Below are 18,098 nucleotides of genomic sequence, written 5' to 3'. Positions count from 1 at the left end.
GGTGTCGGCCTGGAGTCACATGTAGGCCAGACCAGGTAAGGAAGGCAGATTTCCTTCCCTAAAGGATATTAGTGAACCAGATGGATTGAATGCTGTTTTTAGGAATTATAGGAACTCCTGTTCCTGTAATTAATCATTTTTGCACTTAATATACAATGAAAATTTACACACTTGCATATTCTCATACCATAGATTCCTCGACCTATACTGACAACACCAACTATGACAAATGTACCTGCACTTGATCAAGAAAACATGGCACAAGAAGAACTGATGATCTCCCTAGTTACTGGATTAGCTTCTCTGACATCACGGACTTCAATGGGTGTTGTCATTATTGGAGGAGTGGCAAGTATTTTTTTGAAGAGTTCCTGAAATTAAACTAGTTTCACAGATTAGAACCAAACTACAATGATGGGCATAGGCATGATAAGCTGAATGGCCTCCTTCTGTGCTGTACCATTCTACCACATGACTTGTACCAGTAATTATTATTCCAATTTCTTTTCACAATCTGTCTTGGCACACCTTAAATTTATAACTAGTTTGCTTCTTCATAAAATCATAGAAAATATGAAAATTGAGCCTGCTGCATGATTTAATAAAATTATGACAATATGGCTGATCTGATTGAGGTCTTAACTCCACTTCCCTGCCTGCCCCCACCCCCCAACCTCGCCACTATAACCCCTCACACCTCACTCCTTTGTTGATCAAAACTCTGCCTGACTCAGCGCTGAATATATTCAATGACCCAGCATCCATTGCTTTCTGTGGAAGAGAATTCCAAAGACTAATGACCTTCTGAGAAAATAAATTCCTCCTCATCTCCATCTTAAATGGGAGACCCCTTAATTTTAAACTCTGTTCCCAGTTCTAGATTCTCCACCAGGGGAAACATCCTCTGAGCATCCATCCACACTATCAAGCCTCCTCAGAATCATGTATGTTTCAATAAGATCACCTCCCATTCTTCTAAACTCTGATGAATGTAGGCTCAACCTTTCCTCATTGGACAAGACCATTACACCCATATTACCTTCAAGAGAGTTGGGCATTGGGTGGTTGAGCTGTATATACTAACAAAGCAACAAGATGCTCAAGAGATGCACTGTAGTGATGTGGGAATAGTCACACTAGCTAACTTTTACGATTTGTAAGACTTTCCCTCGAGGAAATCTCTGAGGGTATCTTGCAAGACTAGGATTGAAATAAAAATCAGTTTGAGTGCTGAGATTGGTCTGATGCTTTTTTTCCCCAATTGTGGCTAATCGTGATGAACATTTTCTCTTTTATTGCTGTAATATTTAAGTTTAGGAATATTATGGTTGCAGCTACCTTATATATTTGTCTCCATTTACACTGTAACCGTCCAAGAAAGGTTTTGCCGGCGATTGAAGGAGGTGAATAATTGAAAGAGCAGCAGAAATGTTTAATTAAGAATTAAGCTATTATGAAAAAACATGGGGTTTACCCTAAACTTTTACCCTATATAGACAGACAAAATCCAAATCTCTCCCTGTCAATTCTGGGTGAAAGTGCATATTACCAGGTTTACTGTAGTTTTTATATAAATAGTGTGATTTTAAATTAACGTTTTCTCATGATTCTCACCGTAGATTTTCAGAGCTGTGGGCTGGAGAATTATAGCTATTGCACTAAGCCTCTACAGTATATTGTACATGTATGAACGTTTAACATGGACAACAAAGGCAAAGGAAAGAGCTTTCAAACGCCAGTTTGTGGACTATGCTACAGAGAAATTGCAGATGGTTGTTAGTTTTACAAGTGCAAATTGTAGCCATCAGGTTCATCAGTAAGTACCTTTCATCATTGCCTTACATTGTTTCGGGTTGGAGAGGAATTTCCCAAAGTTTTTTCTTCTCCCAGAAGGTTACTTTGCTGCTGGTGGGTGGGAGCTTTGGGGATCATGATGTCTGAAAGCAACATGAGTGTGTAATGGGCTTAATGAGCCAGGTGGTCTTTTCCTGTCCATCATTTTTGTACGTTCGATGGTTCTTTTGGGTCATTTTCCCAAATCTAAATTTTAAGTAAAACACTGAGACTTGTGTTTTAACTTAGAAAAACTTTTTTCAGGGCCTTTTTTTGAACACATGGCCTTGAGGCAAGTTTTAATTGATCAATTGGCACCTAAATTACTAGTGGGTATATGTTATTTTAAATTTTTTTTGCAAATAAATGTTCCCATTTCATCCAGCCTGAATTGGCAACCCTGAAGCAGGCATGTAAGGGTTGAGAAGTTGCAAAAGTGGTGAGGCTGTGAAAGGATTTAAAGACAAGGATGAAAATTTTGAAGTCAGTGCCTTAAGTGATGGCAGCCTTTGGAAGTAGGCAAGAATTCAAGTCATAGATGTTTAAGACTTTGTGTGGGACTGGATGCATTCTGACTAAGTTGGAGTTTAAGTAAGGTGTAGCTCACCTGCTGGCAAACATAGCATTGAGACATATTTAGTTTGGAGACGGCAGAAGTGTGGATGAGGGTTTCAGCTCAGTCAAACAGGCTACCAAAGATATACACCATCAGCTTGAGTTGGCATCCAAGAAGGTAGGTAGGATTAGGAGGCATGGGGAGAAATTTTCTGCTTTGGGAGACCATATAAGCGATGACTTTGCCCTTGCTGATATTTAGTTGGTTGATGCTGGAAGGTTAATCCAAAAGCACTGGAATCAGGATGTGGTGAAGCGCTAAATCTGGGAATTGGTGTATGTGTGAAACTGTCCCCATGCTTAAGGATAATGTCACCAAGGATATAGCCCAGGTGAGAAATAAAAGGGGGCTAAAGATGGGATCTTGTTGTTCACCAGAGATGGCAATATGGGTATGTGCGGAAGGAGCGGGGAGAAGAGAGGCCGCCAAATACAACAGTGGCAACCAGTTTGAGCCTTCTGCCTGCTATTAGAGTACAGCAGCCAGAATATCTCCAAGCCCCAAAATTGTATGAGTCCTGCAGGAAAAGGAATGCCACCTAACTGTTGGCCCTATATCATTTTGCTGCATAGCTCACACCCTCCAACCTGAGGAGAGTCCTGTTGCAAGATTCACTGCTAGCTTTTTTGGATAACATTGGAAGTAGATGCCCTGGCAAACACAGGAAGTTGAGGAAAAGCAAAGTACACCTCCTGCCTCATTACCATTATCTGTGGCTATTACAAGCACAGCCCATGTTTTACTCTTTGTAGAAACCTGGGAGATCCCAGGACCACACAGAATGCAAAGACTTGACAAAGAGTCTGTGCCTCCTTTTCTCCATCTTGCCTGGGAATGAACATTTTCTGGATGTTGAGAGAGCAATATTGGGACCCATATCTTCAATAAATGACAAGGGCACACCTTTTCTTTTCACAGGTGCCACCACACGTACAATTGTTCCTGATGCCTTTCCAGTTGGCGGCAGGAGCATCAGTGAAGTTTAAATGCTGTCAAATTTTGATGTTAAAGCCGGGAGAATTATAATTGACAAGAGGACTGGGGGGGTGGGGGAGGACAGTGGTGACAAAAGATTTGGGTAATGTTAGCCAGGGACAGGGCAGTGTGTTTAGGATTAAAGCTGTGAGGACTCTGATATTTAAAATATAAAATTTTTAATATATGTCTAAAATATGAGTGCTGCCTCCTTAAGAAGGCTGTTACCCAAGTTGGAAAGGCTTTGTGTAGGGAGTACCTATACAGCCAGCTAGCTGGCTTGGTAGATAATGGGACTCTTAATCCCAGGATCATGATTTTGAGTCCTGTATTGGGTGATTATTTTATTAAATATTCTAAGAATTTTTTATTTCTCTTAAATTTTTAACAGGTTGCTGGGGAATAAGTATCTACCTGTCAGTTCAAGGCATCTTGTATTTACTACTGGAGTAACTATTTGAAAAACAGTATTGTTTTACTTGATAATTTGTGAGCCTTTTGTTAAATAAAATCCTCTGTCATAAATAAAGCTCCAAAGTAAGGTCCATCTTAATAGTAAAGGAGAAGGTTATGAGACACCAACTTGAAAAAAATGCATAATTCAGCGACAGAAAGCAGAGCTGCACTTAAAAGCATCTCTCAGTCACAGGCTGACACTGCATCTGTGCATGTGCAGGAAGTGCTCCCCCTAGTATTACAGTACAAATAAATGCAGCCTTTGCTCTCAAACCAGAGGCCTCTTAAAAAGGAACGCACTTCTAAGCCACATGGCTACAAGAGGACAAAGTAGTTTGCCTGCTTCTAGCCCATCATCACTGTAGCTTCTGATTTGTGGCTAAGGTACATTAGCAACAGCTTCATGAGTATACCGTACTAATATTTCCCCACCAGCACTGAACAAGGTCAGCAGCTTTAAGCTAAAGGGACAGATCTACTTCTTGAATAAACTGCCTATAATTAGAAGTTGAGACCCTTTGCAAGGACAACAACAACTGCATTTATGTAGCACCTTTAACAAAGGATGTCCCAAGCTTCACAGGAGCATTATTCAACAAATTTGACACTGAGCCACACAAAGAGATAATAGGACAGGTGAGGTCAGAGGTAGTTTTTGGGAACATCTGAAAGAGAGGATAGAGAGGGAGCTCCAGACCTTTGGGCTACGTAACCTCTACCACCGAGAAGGACAAGGGCAGCAGATGCATGGCAACACCACCACCTGCATGTTCCTCTCCAAGTCACTCATCATCCTGATTTGGAACTATATTGCCATTCCTTCACCTCTAACAGCACTGACGTTATTCCTACAACACATGTGTTGCAACGATTCAAGAAGGCAGCACACTACCACTTTCTCAAGGGCAGTTGGGGGTGGGCAATAAATGCTGGTCTAGCCCGTGACACCCACATCCCATGAACGAATAAAAGAATTAAAGGCACAGCTGCCTGTAGTGTAGCATCGTGGATGCACAAGAGGCCAGAACTGATGCATTCAAATTTTCCTCATTTTTAAAAAGGAATTCTATAATATAGACCAAAAACAGTGATTAAGCAAAAGGTGAAAAGTAAATGAAGATAGTCACTTGTTAGCGGTCCTTATAAAACTCAAGAAGGGAGAGTCATATGTATTTTGGCTGTAAAATTGTTGAATCACCAGTTAGCCATGAGATATTGTGGACTGCAAAGAAGGAATGTGCATATTGGAACTTCAGTGGTTTTGTATGTGCTTGTAAAATAGGAAATGTCAACATATTGATCTTGCCGAATTATTTTTTAGAACATGATGCAGTTAGTTAAACTCCAACAGTTTTTTTTTATTTGTTCATGGGATATGGGTGTCGCTGGCAATGTATGCATTAATTACCCTTCCCTAATTGCCCTTGAGAAAATGATGGTGAGCCTCCTTGAGCGGCTGCAGTCCGTTTGGTGTAGGTACTTCTACAATGCTGTTAGGAAGGGAATGCCAGAATTTTGACCCATTGACAGGGAGGAACGGACTTCCATTTCCAAGTCAGCATGGTGTGCGACTTGAAGGTGTGCCTGCTGCCCTTGTTCTTGTAAATGGTGGAGGCCATGGAGTTGGAAGGTACTGTCAGTAAAACCTCAGTGAATTGCTGCAGTGCATCTAGTAGATGGTACACAATGCAGGTATGATGCTCCAGTGGTGGAGGGAGTGAAGGTTTAAAGTGGTAGATGGGGTGCCAATCAAACGGGGCTGTTTGTCTTGGACGGTGCTGAGTTTCTTGAGTGTCAGATCTGCACTCATTGAGGCAAGTAGGGAATATCCTGTCACTCTCCTCACCTGAGCCTTGTAGATGGAAAGGCTTTGGGAATACATGAGATTAGTTTCTGACCTGCTCTTGTAGCCACAGTATTTATTTATGTGCCTGGGCCAGTTATGTTTCTGGTCAATAGTAATCCTTCAGGTGTCAATGATGGGGAATTCAGTGCCATTGAATGTCAAGAGGAGGTGGTTAGACTCTCTTCTTGGAGGTGAATGCATTGATGATTGGAGTTTAATGAAGATTAACTGACTGGAGTGCTAATTTTTGAAAAGAAATTCAGCCAACAGTAAGCAAACATTTCCCTAAAATTACCTCTCTTTTTGTTGATATATTAAACCAATGTCCCATTCGTCTGCTGAGTTGGCGAGAGGAGTTCACCCAATATTCTGGCCAACATTTATCCCTCAATCAACAGCAATAAACACAGATTAACTGGTCATTTTTCTCATTGCAGTTGTGGGACCTTGTTCAAATTGGTTGCTGTATTTGCATACATTACAATGGTGACTGCATTTTAAAAAGCAAAGAATTCAATGGCTGTGAAGCACATTGAGACCTCTTGAGGACCTGCAAAACAATAAGTGCAAGTGCAAGTTTGGCATAATGTATTATGCCAGCCAGACTGAGCAGTTGGCAAAAATAATATTTTGTGGACAAAATAAATAATACATTTGCCGTATATATCTTAACAACAGTTTTTTTTTGAGCAGGTGGATGAAATTATGTTTGTCCTTTTTGGCTTTGTTCTTACTCTCAGGGAAATGACCAGTACCTTTGCACGACTATGCCAGCAGGTAGATGTTACTGAGAAAAACTTAGAAGAAGCAGTCTCCAGCCTTAACAAAAAGATCGAACTCCTAGAGTCCACACAAAACCGATCAAAGCGGTTAAGGTGATACCTTTTTGATATTTTCCTTGTACTTTTTAATTTCTGAAATGATTATATAGATAAACAAATTTTAACACACGCAGGTTGAACTCTTTATGGCAATTCTTTAACCATGTCTTTAGCACCAAATGATTACAGTGTTCCTGTTTTGCTAAAGGCCAAACTGACCCAGAAAAGGCAGGAAAAGCCCTCAAAAAACCTGTGATAAATCCCAGATAACAAATGGTTGATCCTAATTAAAATGGAATGGCAGTTCCAGTAAAAAGCGCAAACATTATTAGAATAAAGGCTAGCTTAATTTGCTTTCTAGTGAAAATCACGTGGTTCACATGCACGCGAAAATGTGGTAGCTAGCGCCACATTTGCCTCCAACTCTTGCATGGGCCTGCATCATACTGCCTATTATTTTTTCTCTCCTGTATCTGCTACTCATCTTAGACCTTTCAGCACCAAAATGAGACACAGTCCACTATTATTCCAAAAATGTAGGTCAGATTAACAGATCTTCTGTATTTTTAATACATTCTGTTTTCATATTGAACCGATCTGAGATTTTGCCTTTTTCTAGTTCCTAGAAATTTAGAAAGGACAACTGATAAATCTTCAGTGAAATATCAGCTCTCCAATTATTGTTGTTGGGGCAAGCATTGAAAAACAAAATGACAATCAGTGTATTTTTAATTCATTCCCAGGATGTGGATGTTGCTGGCAAGACCAGCATATGTTGCCCTTCACTAATTGCCCTGGAGAAGGTGGGGGTGAGCCATTTCCTTGAACTGCTGCAGTCCATGTGGTATACATTCTAAGTACAACCACAGTGCTGTAAAGAGGGCTTTAGACCCAGCGACAGTAGAGGAATGGCAATTAAATTCCAAGTCAGTATGGTGTGTGGTTTGGAGGGGAACTTGCAGGTGGTGGTGTACCCAACAGCTGCTGCCCTTGTCCTTCTAGTTGGCAGAGGTCATGGGGTAGGAAAGTGCTGTCAAAGGAAGCTTGATGAATTGCTGCAGTGCATCTTGTAGTTGGTACACCCCGCTGCTACTGTGCGGCAGTGGTGGAGGGAGTGAATATTTAAGGTGGTGGATGGGGTGTCATTCAAGTGCACTGCTTTGTTCTGGATAGTGTTGAGCTTCTTGAGTGTTGTTGGAGCCGCCCTCATCCAGGCAAGTGGAGAGTATTCCACCACACTCCTGACTTGCGCCTTGTAGACAGTAGACAGGTATTGGGGAAGTGAGTTACTCACTGCAGATTTCCCAGCCTCTGACCTGCTCTGTTAGTCACATTATTTTTGTTGCTTTTTGCAGCTCATTTTCTGGTCAATGGTAAACCCCAGGATGTTGATAGTGGGGGATTTGGCAATGGTAATGTCATTGAATGTCAAGGGAAGACGGTTAGATTCTCTCTTGTTGGAGATGGTCATTGCACGGCACTTGTGTGACATGAAAGTTACTTGCCACTTAACAGCCCAAGCCTGAATGTTGTCCAGGTCTTGCTGCATATGGACTGCTCCAGTATCTGAGGATGGTGCTGAACATTGTGAAATCATCAGTGAACTTCTGACCTTATAATGGAGGGAAGGTCATTGATGAAGTAGCTGAAGATGGTTGGGCTGAGGACAGTACCCTGAGAAACTCTTGCAGCGATGTCCTGGGAGTGAGATGATTGAACTTCAACAACCACAATCATCTTCCTTTGTGCTAGGTATGACTCCAGCCAGTGGAGGATTCCCCCCAGTTCCCATTGACTTCAGTTTTGCTAGGGCTCCTCACTCTTACCTCACCCCTGGGGTTCAGCTCTTTTCTTCATGTTTGGACCAAGTCTGTAATGAGGTCAGGAGTTGCGTGGCCCTGGTGGAACCCAAATTGAGCATCAGTGAGCAGGTTATTGCTGAGTAAGTGCCACTTGATAGCACTGTTGTCAACACCTTCCACCAGTTTGATGATGATCAAGAGTAGACTGATGGGGCAGTAATTGGCCAGGTTGGATTTGTCCTGCTTTTTGTGCACAGGACTTATCTGGGCAATTTTCCATATTGTTGGGTTGATGCCAGTGTTGCAGCTGTACTGGAACAACTTAGCTAGGGTCATGGCTAGTTTTGGAGCTTAAGCCTTCAGTACTACTGCTGGTGTGTTGTCAGGGCCCATTGCCTTTGCCACATCTAGTTCCTTCAACTGTTTATTGATATCACATGGAGTAAATCAAATTGACAGACCTCCGGAGGAGGTCGAGTTGGATCATCTGCTTGGCACTTCTGGCTGAAAATGGTTGCTTCTGCCATTTCTTTTGCACTGATGTGCTGGGCTCCCCCATCATTGAGATGGGAATATTTATGGAGCTTTCTCCTCCGGTTAGTTGTTTAATTGTCCACCAACATTCATGACTGGATGTGGCAGGACTGCAGATCTTAGATCTGATCTGTTGGTTGTAGGATCGCTTAGCTCTGTCTATTACATGCTGCTTCTGCTGTTTGGCACGCAGGTAGTCCTGTGTTGTAACTTCACTAAGTTGACACCTTATTTTTATGTGTGCCTGGTGCTGCTGTCCTGAACTTTTAATTGAACCAATGTTGTTAGCCGATCAAGAGAAGAAAACACGCTGTAGGTTGGGAAGTACCATGGACCAATTATATGCTCCCTAGATCATAGTGGTAGAAAATAAAGAAGTTAAGAGCAAACTGGCAGAAGTACAAATTACAACTTTATACCCAGAGTACGTGCTTTAGCTAGGCTGCGATCATACAATACTCCAGCCAACGCTGACCCATGTTTTGCACTGCATCAAAACAAAAGTATTCATAAGTTGTCATCATCTGTCAAAGACTTTTACAAAAGCAATATCATAATCGCAATTGCTGACACTCACTGTTACATAAAATCTCATTACCAAAACATGACACTGGAACTTGACCCATTTGCCTCACATTCACTGAAATCTGCACTATATGTAAGATGAGAGTTCACAACAAAAGCAAAGCCTAAGAAATTCTGCTAACAACTTGTCAAAATTGCTGAGTACTCAATGGCACCAGTCATTGCTAAAACCTTGACTGTGTTGAACAATACCAACAAGAACGCATATTGGTTATCTGAGGAACCACAAATGTTGCCTGGAGTTTTCAGTGTTGAGTATCATCCAAACCAACTGTAAATTAACCCAGTCCAGCTCAGGCAGTACCAATTGATCTGGCAAGACAAGTTTTCCCTTGTATTGGGATTTCTCAAGTTAAAAACCTGCTGTTCTCTTTGAGAAGGCGTTGTTGAACCTCTTTTAATAAGACTAATGATAATGCAAAAAAAACTTCATAAGGAGCTTGGGACAATAACTCTGGTCCCCCTCTGGGAAGTAAGTAACCTATCATTAACTGCATAGACGTGGTCCTCATTTACAGTGCTAGAGCCTCCCTCTCAGGCATCCATGTAATTCCTCTTAAAGTTGCAAAAATGAAACCTTAACCAATATGCCTTGGAGTTTCAAAGCACTTTGTCCAATCTACTGATAGTAGTCTTTATGGACTTTTCAGAGTCATGAATCTCTATCTAGCAAAGTAAATCAAACCGCACCCAATGGAGAACCAAGACTCTGAAATGTTCTTCCCATTAGTCCACAGGCAATTAGGAATACGTCTAGGCAGGACATTTTTTAGACCAGCACACTGAATTTGAAGGTATTTAATGCTAGAGTTGCTCAAAATCTTAGCATACTTGCTCCAAGGTTAACTACTGCAGGAATCCCCTTCCTCCTGAATCTCTCACAAATCACAAGAAATTTTCATCTGGTTCATTGTGCTCCTATCCTTGTAAAGTCTATGCACTGGGGTCTTGGCCTAACAACATAAACTAGTTGTACAAATTCCAGAATAGACTGAATGCACAAGATCCTGAAAGATTTTCCAGAACTTTTGTACAGTATCCAAAGTGCTATCTTCATTCTTCAAAGTATACGTATCCTCCACAACACCACGATTTTATTTCTGGGGAATGGGGTGATTAAATCGGTTTTCATTTAGTTTCATGTAAACATGATCTGGCAGTATGGCAGAGGTCTGTAGGCTTGTTTACAACATGGAAGCAGGAGATCGCGTTCAGCACACCTTGACGACAATGTCAACACAACATTTTCATGTATATGCAAAGCGTATCAATTTTCTTAAAGCCAGTGAAACTTAATGGATATTCAAAAGAATGAGGACTGTATCATCTAGGTAATTATCTGCTCAATGCATTGAAGCTTCCTCCTCTTTTGACTGGACACAGCTACTTTCCTATAAAATTACACCCCTATCTTCACAACTGGTATTATTACCCATCCTTTGTTAGTGTCCTTTTCCATAGCCTCCCAAGCTTCCCAACCCAAGGATTATGATCTGTTTATTCAAATAAGATTGAGTACATTCATCAAGCATGAACTATTTTGTTTTTAAAAATGAATTGTAATTGTCAAACTTCATTTACCCAATATTATTCCTTCACTTCTATGTAAACTCATATACCATATTTGCTATAAATCATAAGCTACAAATCTTACAAAGGTTGTGGCGATTACAGATGGTGTTACTTTGGATTAACGTGTATCCAATATATGAATTTTAGAATCTTCTTATTTGGAACATTTTAATCTGAAAATTGCCTTGGCGACTTAAGCACTGATTCTTATTTGTCATGCACCAAGATGGAACTTTACTGGAAATCGGAAAGTAACATGGGCCAGGATTTTACTTATGGCAGGCGGTCTGGGCAGGAGCAGACGTGGGTGGGTGCGGAGCCAATTGCTGCCTGTGATCGGCTGCATGCCGCCATTTTATATGGGTGGGCCTTAATTGGTATAATGCACTGCCGGTAGCGCTCAGCGCTACCTGTGTGGGAGGGGAGAGGAGGGAATGGGGCCTGCACTCTTTCGCGCACATGCATGTGAAAGAGCGCAGCAATCTCCCTGAGGCATGGAGCTGCCACGGGGAGATTGAATAGATTATAAAGCCTTTTAATAAATGAAGAAAAAAATTGTTTAAACATGTCCCCTCATGTGACAGTATCACGTGAGTTGGGATATGTTTGTGAAGTTGGGAAAACTTATTTAATTGTTTTATAAAAGTTTCAGGAAACCTCATCCTGCCTGTGGATGTTTCCTGAAAAACGCGAAGGCCGCTTCGAGTTTTCGCCTGCCCGCCAACCTTAAGGTTGGACGGGCAGCATTCTTAAATACTTTAATTACATTCTTAATGGCCTTAATAGGCTGTTGACATTTCAGCGGGCTTGCAGCTGCCTGCAGTGTGCGCCCGCTGAACGAAATATCTATGCACGTCCGATGTCATTGCACGTTATTTTATGTGTCGGCTTGTCGGGCCCGCCCCCGCGTGCTGACCGGAAGATTCAGCCCATAGAAAAAATAAAAGCAGGAGTAGGTCATTCGGCCCTTCGAGCCTGCTCCACCGTTCGATATGATCATGGCTGATTCTGTATCTCAATGCCATACTCCCACTCTCTCCCCGTACCCCTTGATGCCTTTAGAGTCTAGAAACCTATTTCCTTCTTAAATATATTAGTGACTTGACCTCCACAGCCATCTGTGGTAGAGAATTCCACAGGTTCACCACCCTCTGAGTGAAGAAGTTTCTCCTAAACTCAGTCCTAAATGGTTTACCCCATATCCTGAGACTGTGACCTCTTGTTCTAGATCCCCAGCCAAAAGAAATATTATCCCTGCATCCAATCTGTCCAGGCCTGTCAGCATTTTATGTTTCAATGAGATCCCCTCTTATTCTTCTAAACTTCAGTGAATATAGGCCTAGTCGGCCCAATCTCTCCTCATACGATAATTCTGTCAGGAATCAGCCTGGTGAACCTTTGCTGCACTCCCTCTATGGCAAGTATATCCTTTCTTCGGGAAGGAGACCAAAACTGCAGACAATACTCCAGGTTGGGTCTCAGCCAGGCCCTGTACAGTTGCAGTAAGACACCCTTGCTCCTGTACTCAAGCCCACTCGCAATGAAGGCAAGCATATAATTTGCCCCCTTAACTGCTTGCTGCACCTGCATGCTTGTTTTCAGTGATTGGTGTACAAGGACACCCAGGTCCCTTTGTACACCAACATTTCCCAATCTATCATCAATTAAATAATACACTACCATTCTGTTTTCCTACCATAGTGGATAACTTCACACTTATCCATGTTATATTGCATTTGCCATGTATTTGCCCACTCACTCAACTTGTCTAAATCACCTTGAAGCCTCTTAATGTCCTCCTCAACACTCACATCCCCATCTAGTTTTGTGTCATCAGAAAACTTGGAAATACTACATTTGGTACCCTCATCCAAATCATTGATATACATAGTGAATAGCTGGGGCCCAAGCACTGATCCCTGCGGTCGTTATGGTACAGAGGATGGTAAATGCTGAGCTGCTCAAATCCCAGAGAGAAACTTGAAACAGCTGCCACAACTGTGTTGCAATTTGTATTTTTTTTTTCGAGATGCATGCCTTAAATCCAGTAGTAATAAGCTTACTGATCTTAGAGGTTTTTTTTACAAAACTAAATTAAACATTTAAAAGTAGAAAAGATTTTAAACACACACACAGGTCTGCAGATTACGACTATAATAACTTCTAACTCCCCTAATTAATCTCCCAGTTACATCTCCGTTAACGCAACAGTAAAACAAAGAAATAGATTTCAACAGACCCAGGCATAGCATACAATACCCTGGACAGTGATATTCACAGTGAGTTTTCTTAGCTTCAGTTCCTGTAGACAGCAGCTTGATGCTTGGAGGCTTTTCACATTTGTGTTAGATCTTAGAATTCCTTCTTCCTCATCTCCTTTATACAGGTTTCTCCCTTTTTAAAGTAAATTCCATTGTTCCAATGTTTTTGCAACTTTACTTTTTCCTTAATATCAATCTTTCACAGTATTCATATTATCAGTACCCTTTGGGAAAAATAAATACACTGTTTGACTTAGCTTCATATGGCCAGGTGTAATATCCCGTGTTTATGTATTTAGTATTTCAAACCTATTTTCCCTTCTAATACCCCAAAAGCTCCAGACTAGCTGTCTCTAATTCAATTAAAACCCCCACACATACATCCACACAGAGAAACTAATCCAAACCATGACAGCGATACCCCACTAGTTACTGCCTGCCATTCCAAAAAGGACTCATTTATTCTTACTCTTTGTTTCCAGTCCACTAACCAATTCTTAATCCAGCTAATATATTACCCCCAATCCCATGTGCTTTAATTTTGCACACGAACCTCTTAAGTGGGACTTCATCAAAAGCTTTCTAAAAATCCAAAATACACCACATCCACTGGTTCTCCCTTATCTATTCTAGTTGTGTCCTCAAAAAAACTCCAGTAGGCTTGTCAAACATGATTTCTCTCTTCCAATGTTCAGAGAGGTTCTGCTGTAATTTTCTAGCATTGAGCAAAAGTGTGGATGATTTAAATTTACCACTGGCAGCTGTTTTCAGCTGTGAAGAAATTCTCTCCCTAAATCTCTTCTCCTCTCCAACTCTCTTTCCTCCTTAAAGATGCACCTTAAAATCTACCTTTGACCAACTTTTTGGTTATCTGCCCTAAGATCTGGCATCAGATTTTGCATAATAACACTCCAGTGAAGCACCTTGGGATGTTTTATTATGATAAAGGCACTATATAATTGTTATTGTTGTAGAATAACAAAAATTAATGCAGACAATTTGCAAGTATTTTTATTTAACAAGGTGCCAGTGGATTGTATTATAAACTTGATTGGTATATAATGGAAATAGTTTTTAACTTGTACTTATTTTCAGTACATTTTTCTTGCAGAAACAAAGCAACGTGGCTGGAAAATGAACTGGACATATTTACAAAGCAGTACTTGCAGACGAACCAGTGAAAACCTGCTAACCTTTTTTAGAACCTACATTTGTCCCATAACCTTTCTGATGGGAATTGACACCAATGCTGCCATAGTGCTGTGTAAAAAAAAAATACAAACTTCCAGTCTCTTTTATATACAATAATGGTTTTCAGGGATCCCTTTTCTCAACCCTTCAGAAATCTAACCAGGTATGCATAAAGATGCATAGCATTCATCTAAATTCAAGTAGGATCACTTGAAAACTAGTCATTGCTGAGTGGAGTTATCTGTATCTTGATGGATGTATTTTGAGATGTTGAAAACTTTAATATTCAGCATCATAATTTAGCAGAGCATGCAAATATTGCTGTTAGAAATAATGAAGAGTATGTCATTGATGAGCATTGTTTGAGATCAAATTGTGAATCTGACAATTATTTCATTGGTTAGGAAGTGCATTCCTTACCACCTTGGGTCTTTTAAGAAAGAAAATTAGAAATATCAATAATTTATTCAGTATCAGATAAAATGGAAATTTTCTGTTCATTAACTAGACACAAAATTAATGTGTCGGTGAGCTGTATGGACATCGACCATTGTGGATGTATTACCTAGTCAAAATGCAGTAAGCCTTTAGTCACAAAAAATCTAAGCTATGTGAATCCTTAAATGAAATTCCCGCTTATGCATATTTACATGTAATTACTTTATCATGATTTTACTGATCAGCTCTTTCCCCTCTACATAAATTAGTAGTCATATTGATAGGATTCACTTCCATTAAACTGTGTCCCTATAGAAAATGTTAACACACATAAATTGATGTTGCTGAAAAAAGTAACATGTTGCCAAAGCTTTTTGTCTTGCACTCATCGGGACAAATGCAAAAATGCTAAATTTCAAATGATCACATCATTTTTTACTAGAGGAAAAAAGACCATTGGTTGGCAAGTTGACTCTGATTGGCCAAGGTGTTACCATGGAGAAAGGGGGAAACTAAAAGCTTCCCAAACTCTCAGGTAATTCAAAAAAGACACAAGGCTTGAACATATTTCTTTTATTTGCAGAGAATGGGTCCCTGCATATGAATGTATGTCACTTCTAGCAAGCGTAAATGAGCCACATTGAGCAATTATCTTAAATTGGTTGTTATTGTAGCGATTAAAGTACTCAGGACTGTTCATCAAGTGCTGCCCAATCACGGAATTATATTGAACAGTTGACATTTTGTTTGGGTTTTGCAAGCATGGGCTGGTTGAGTTCATTTTGTACTCTGCCTAGCCAACGGAACATGCTGGCATAGTACAGACTATGCTCAACCAGCCTGCTTTCAAAACCCAAAACAGAGTGTTTACTGTTCCATGTCATTCCGCGATTGGGCAGTATTGAGTGCGCTAATAGCTATACTGACAACCAATTTAAGATAATCAGTCAAGCTCAAAATGTGGCTCATTTATGCTTGCTAGAAGCAACATGCATTCATATGCAGCGACCTGTTCTTTGCAAACGTAAGAAATACGCTCAAACCATATGCATTTTTTTGAACTATCTTTGAATTTGGAGAGATCTATAGTTCCCTCTTGCTGCTCCATGGCAATGCCTTGGCCAATCAGCATCCCATTTTTTCCTGTAGTGTAATTTGTTGCGATCATTTGAAATTTGGCATTCTTGTTTATCCTGATGAGTGCAAGATGTAAAGCTTCAGCAATGTGTCTTTCATTTCAGGAATAAATTCATGTACAAGCCTAAAGCAAGCAAAGGTTGTGCGAATCGGGCTTCAGCTAATTAATCATGTAACTAATGACTGGATATAATTGCAGAAGTCAAAGTCATAGAGGAAGCAAAGCAGTAAGGAGTAAAATTGGCTATTGTGTGAGGGGTTCCCAAGGGTGCTGCAACTGTCTTGTCCTAATTTTTAAGTACACTAATACAATTTGTATGTGAGATCAAAAGAAAATTTAATTATCAAGCTACACTGGAAGCAGTTGCTATGTATTTGCAAACTACATTCAGTAATACTACCTCAGGCCTGAAGTATTACTTGCATCAAGAGCCCTCCATTGAAACTTCAGAAGATATTCAGCTAGCCTAAAACTGGACTTGACAACAGACCTGTGGCTGTTATCATAACCTAAATTTCATATCAGGCTTTATCACTCGATTGCAAGTTAGGTTCCGTCATTATTAGATTAGCGAAAGCAACATTTTGATGTGACTTTTTAAGTAATTTAGTGATGTCCTTTAAAAGTTCAATTCCTAATGACTTTTTTTTATTAGCATCACCATCAGAATGAATGTGAATAATACAGTACCGGCAGACTAGTTGCTTTAGAATTGATGTGTGCAAAGATTCAGACCAGTTTACTGGACATACCAAAGAATAAAATTAAAGATAATAACTGCACTGAGTTATAGGTTCCAACTATTTAAATTTAGGATAATGGTTAACTTTGTGTTGTATGGCTAGTTAAATTGTCATAATTTTATCTAGCACACATCTTAAGTTTATTTTCAAAAGACCTGTTTGCATCTATGAAGAAAGTCACTAAATCAATTCCATGAGATGTTCTAATCAGCAAATATCCCTGACCAAACTAAACTGATCTGTGCCAGTAATTTCCATGGGTGTTACTCCATCAGAAACCATATTAATGGCTTGTTATATGATTGCATAACCACCTGCTACATTGTGAAAATTCTGATTTATGAACTGTAAATCCTAAAGCTTCCATCTTTATTTACACAATATATCTCACCCTTGAAAAATGGCTTACCAATATTTGAGTTTCAAATTGATTTTCATTAAATGGGAGGGGGGTTGGATGATACTTTGTGTTTGTATATAGCTGATTTTTGGTGTTCAATGACTTTTTGTAACTTTATGGAGGTTTCTCCAAATTTCTTGTATATGTTCCCCTTTAATAGATTCATCAGATGTGAAAGACAAACCAAGTTTACATTCTTTGAGTATGTATACTTGTAGCTGCTGTGCAATTTGGTAATAAATTATTTGAGTTACATTGCCTTAGTTTATCATTAAAGGCCTGCATTAAAAATGAAGGGCAGTAGTGGAGTGCAACCTTTTCACATGTACCATCTTAGGATATGGTGTGTTGTGATTTTCAAATTAAGGACTGATTCCAGGAAACGGAACACAATGATCTCAAATAATTGTAGCTAGGATAGTGGAAGGGATATCAAATGATAAGGAGAAAAAAGTATGTCATTTGCAGGAGATGGGATAAGAATAGGAGAGACACGAACATGTGAATTAGGAGCAGGAGTAGGCCACTTAGCCCCTTGAGTCTGCTCTTGCATTCAGATCAGCCATGATCTTATGGAACTTCAAACCCTCACCCTTGCCTACCCCCAATAACTTTTCTCCCCCTTGTTAATCGAGAATCTATCTAGCTCTGCCTTAAAAATATTCAGACACTCAAAGGATTGAGAGTCTATGATAGGCTGATCCCATACATTTGTATAACATAGTCTTTGCCACCCTATGCATGGCAGTTTGATCTATAATTGAATTTCAATTATGCAACTAAAAGCAAGCATGTTGACTAGATTCAATTAGGATTTTTTTTGCTCAAATTTTAATTGTGCTCTGGTATTAAAAGCCATTCAGAACTGAAATGTAACTGTTAAATTG

General features: G+C 40.0%; 1 protein-coding gene across 4 annotated transcripts in view; it reads left to right on the top strand.

Annotated features, from left to right (window-relative positions):
- LOC121292449 (mitofusin-1-like) overlaps positions 1-17,462 on the top strand; it is a 204,288-nt gene extending 186,826 nt beyond the window's left edge. For all 4 annotated transcript variants that reach the window (XM_041214405.1, XM_041214415.1, XM_041214424.1 and 1 more), the window contains exons 15-18: positions 193-348; positions 1,620-1,816; positions 6,467-6,601; positions 14,413-17,462. In XM_041214405.1, coding sequence (XP_041070339.1) covers positions 193-348; positions 1,620-1,816; positions 6,467-6,601; positions 14,413-14,482 — 558 coding nt within the window. In that variant the 3' untranslated portion in view covers positions 14,483-17,462. The remainder of the gene's footprint in view (positions 1-192; positions 349-1,619; positions 1,817-6,466; positions 6,602-14,412) is intronic.
- Positions 17,463-18,098: the final 636 nt, after the last annotated feature.

This window comes from Carcharodon carcharias, chromosome 2 (genome assembly GCF_017639515.1).
Source record: "Carcharodon carcharias isolate sCarCar2 chromosome 2, sCarCar2.pri, whole genome shotgun sequence".
Taxonomy (NCBI): domain Eukaryota; kingdom Metazoa; phylum Chordata; class Chondrichthyes; order Lamniformes; family Lamnidae; genus Carcharodon; species Carcharodon carcharias.
The sequence above is the reverse complement of the archived record's forward strand: the minus strand, read 5'-3'. Positions and strand labels throughout refer to the sequence as shown.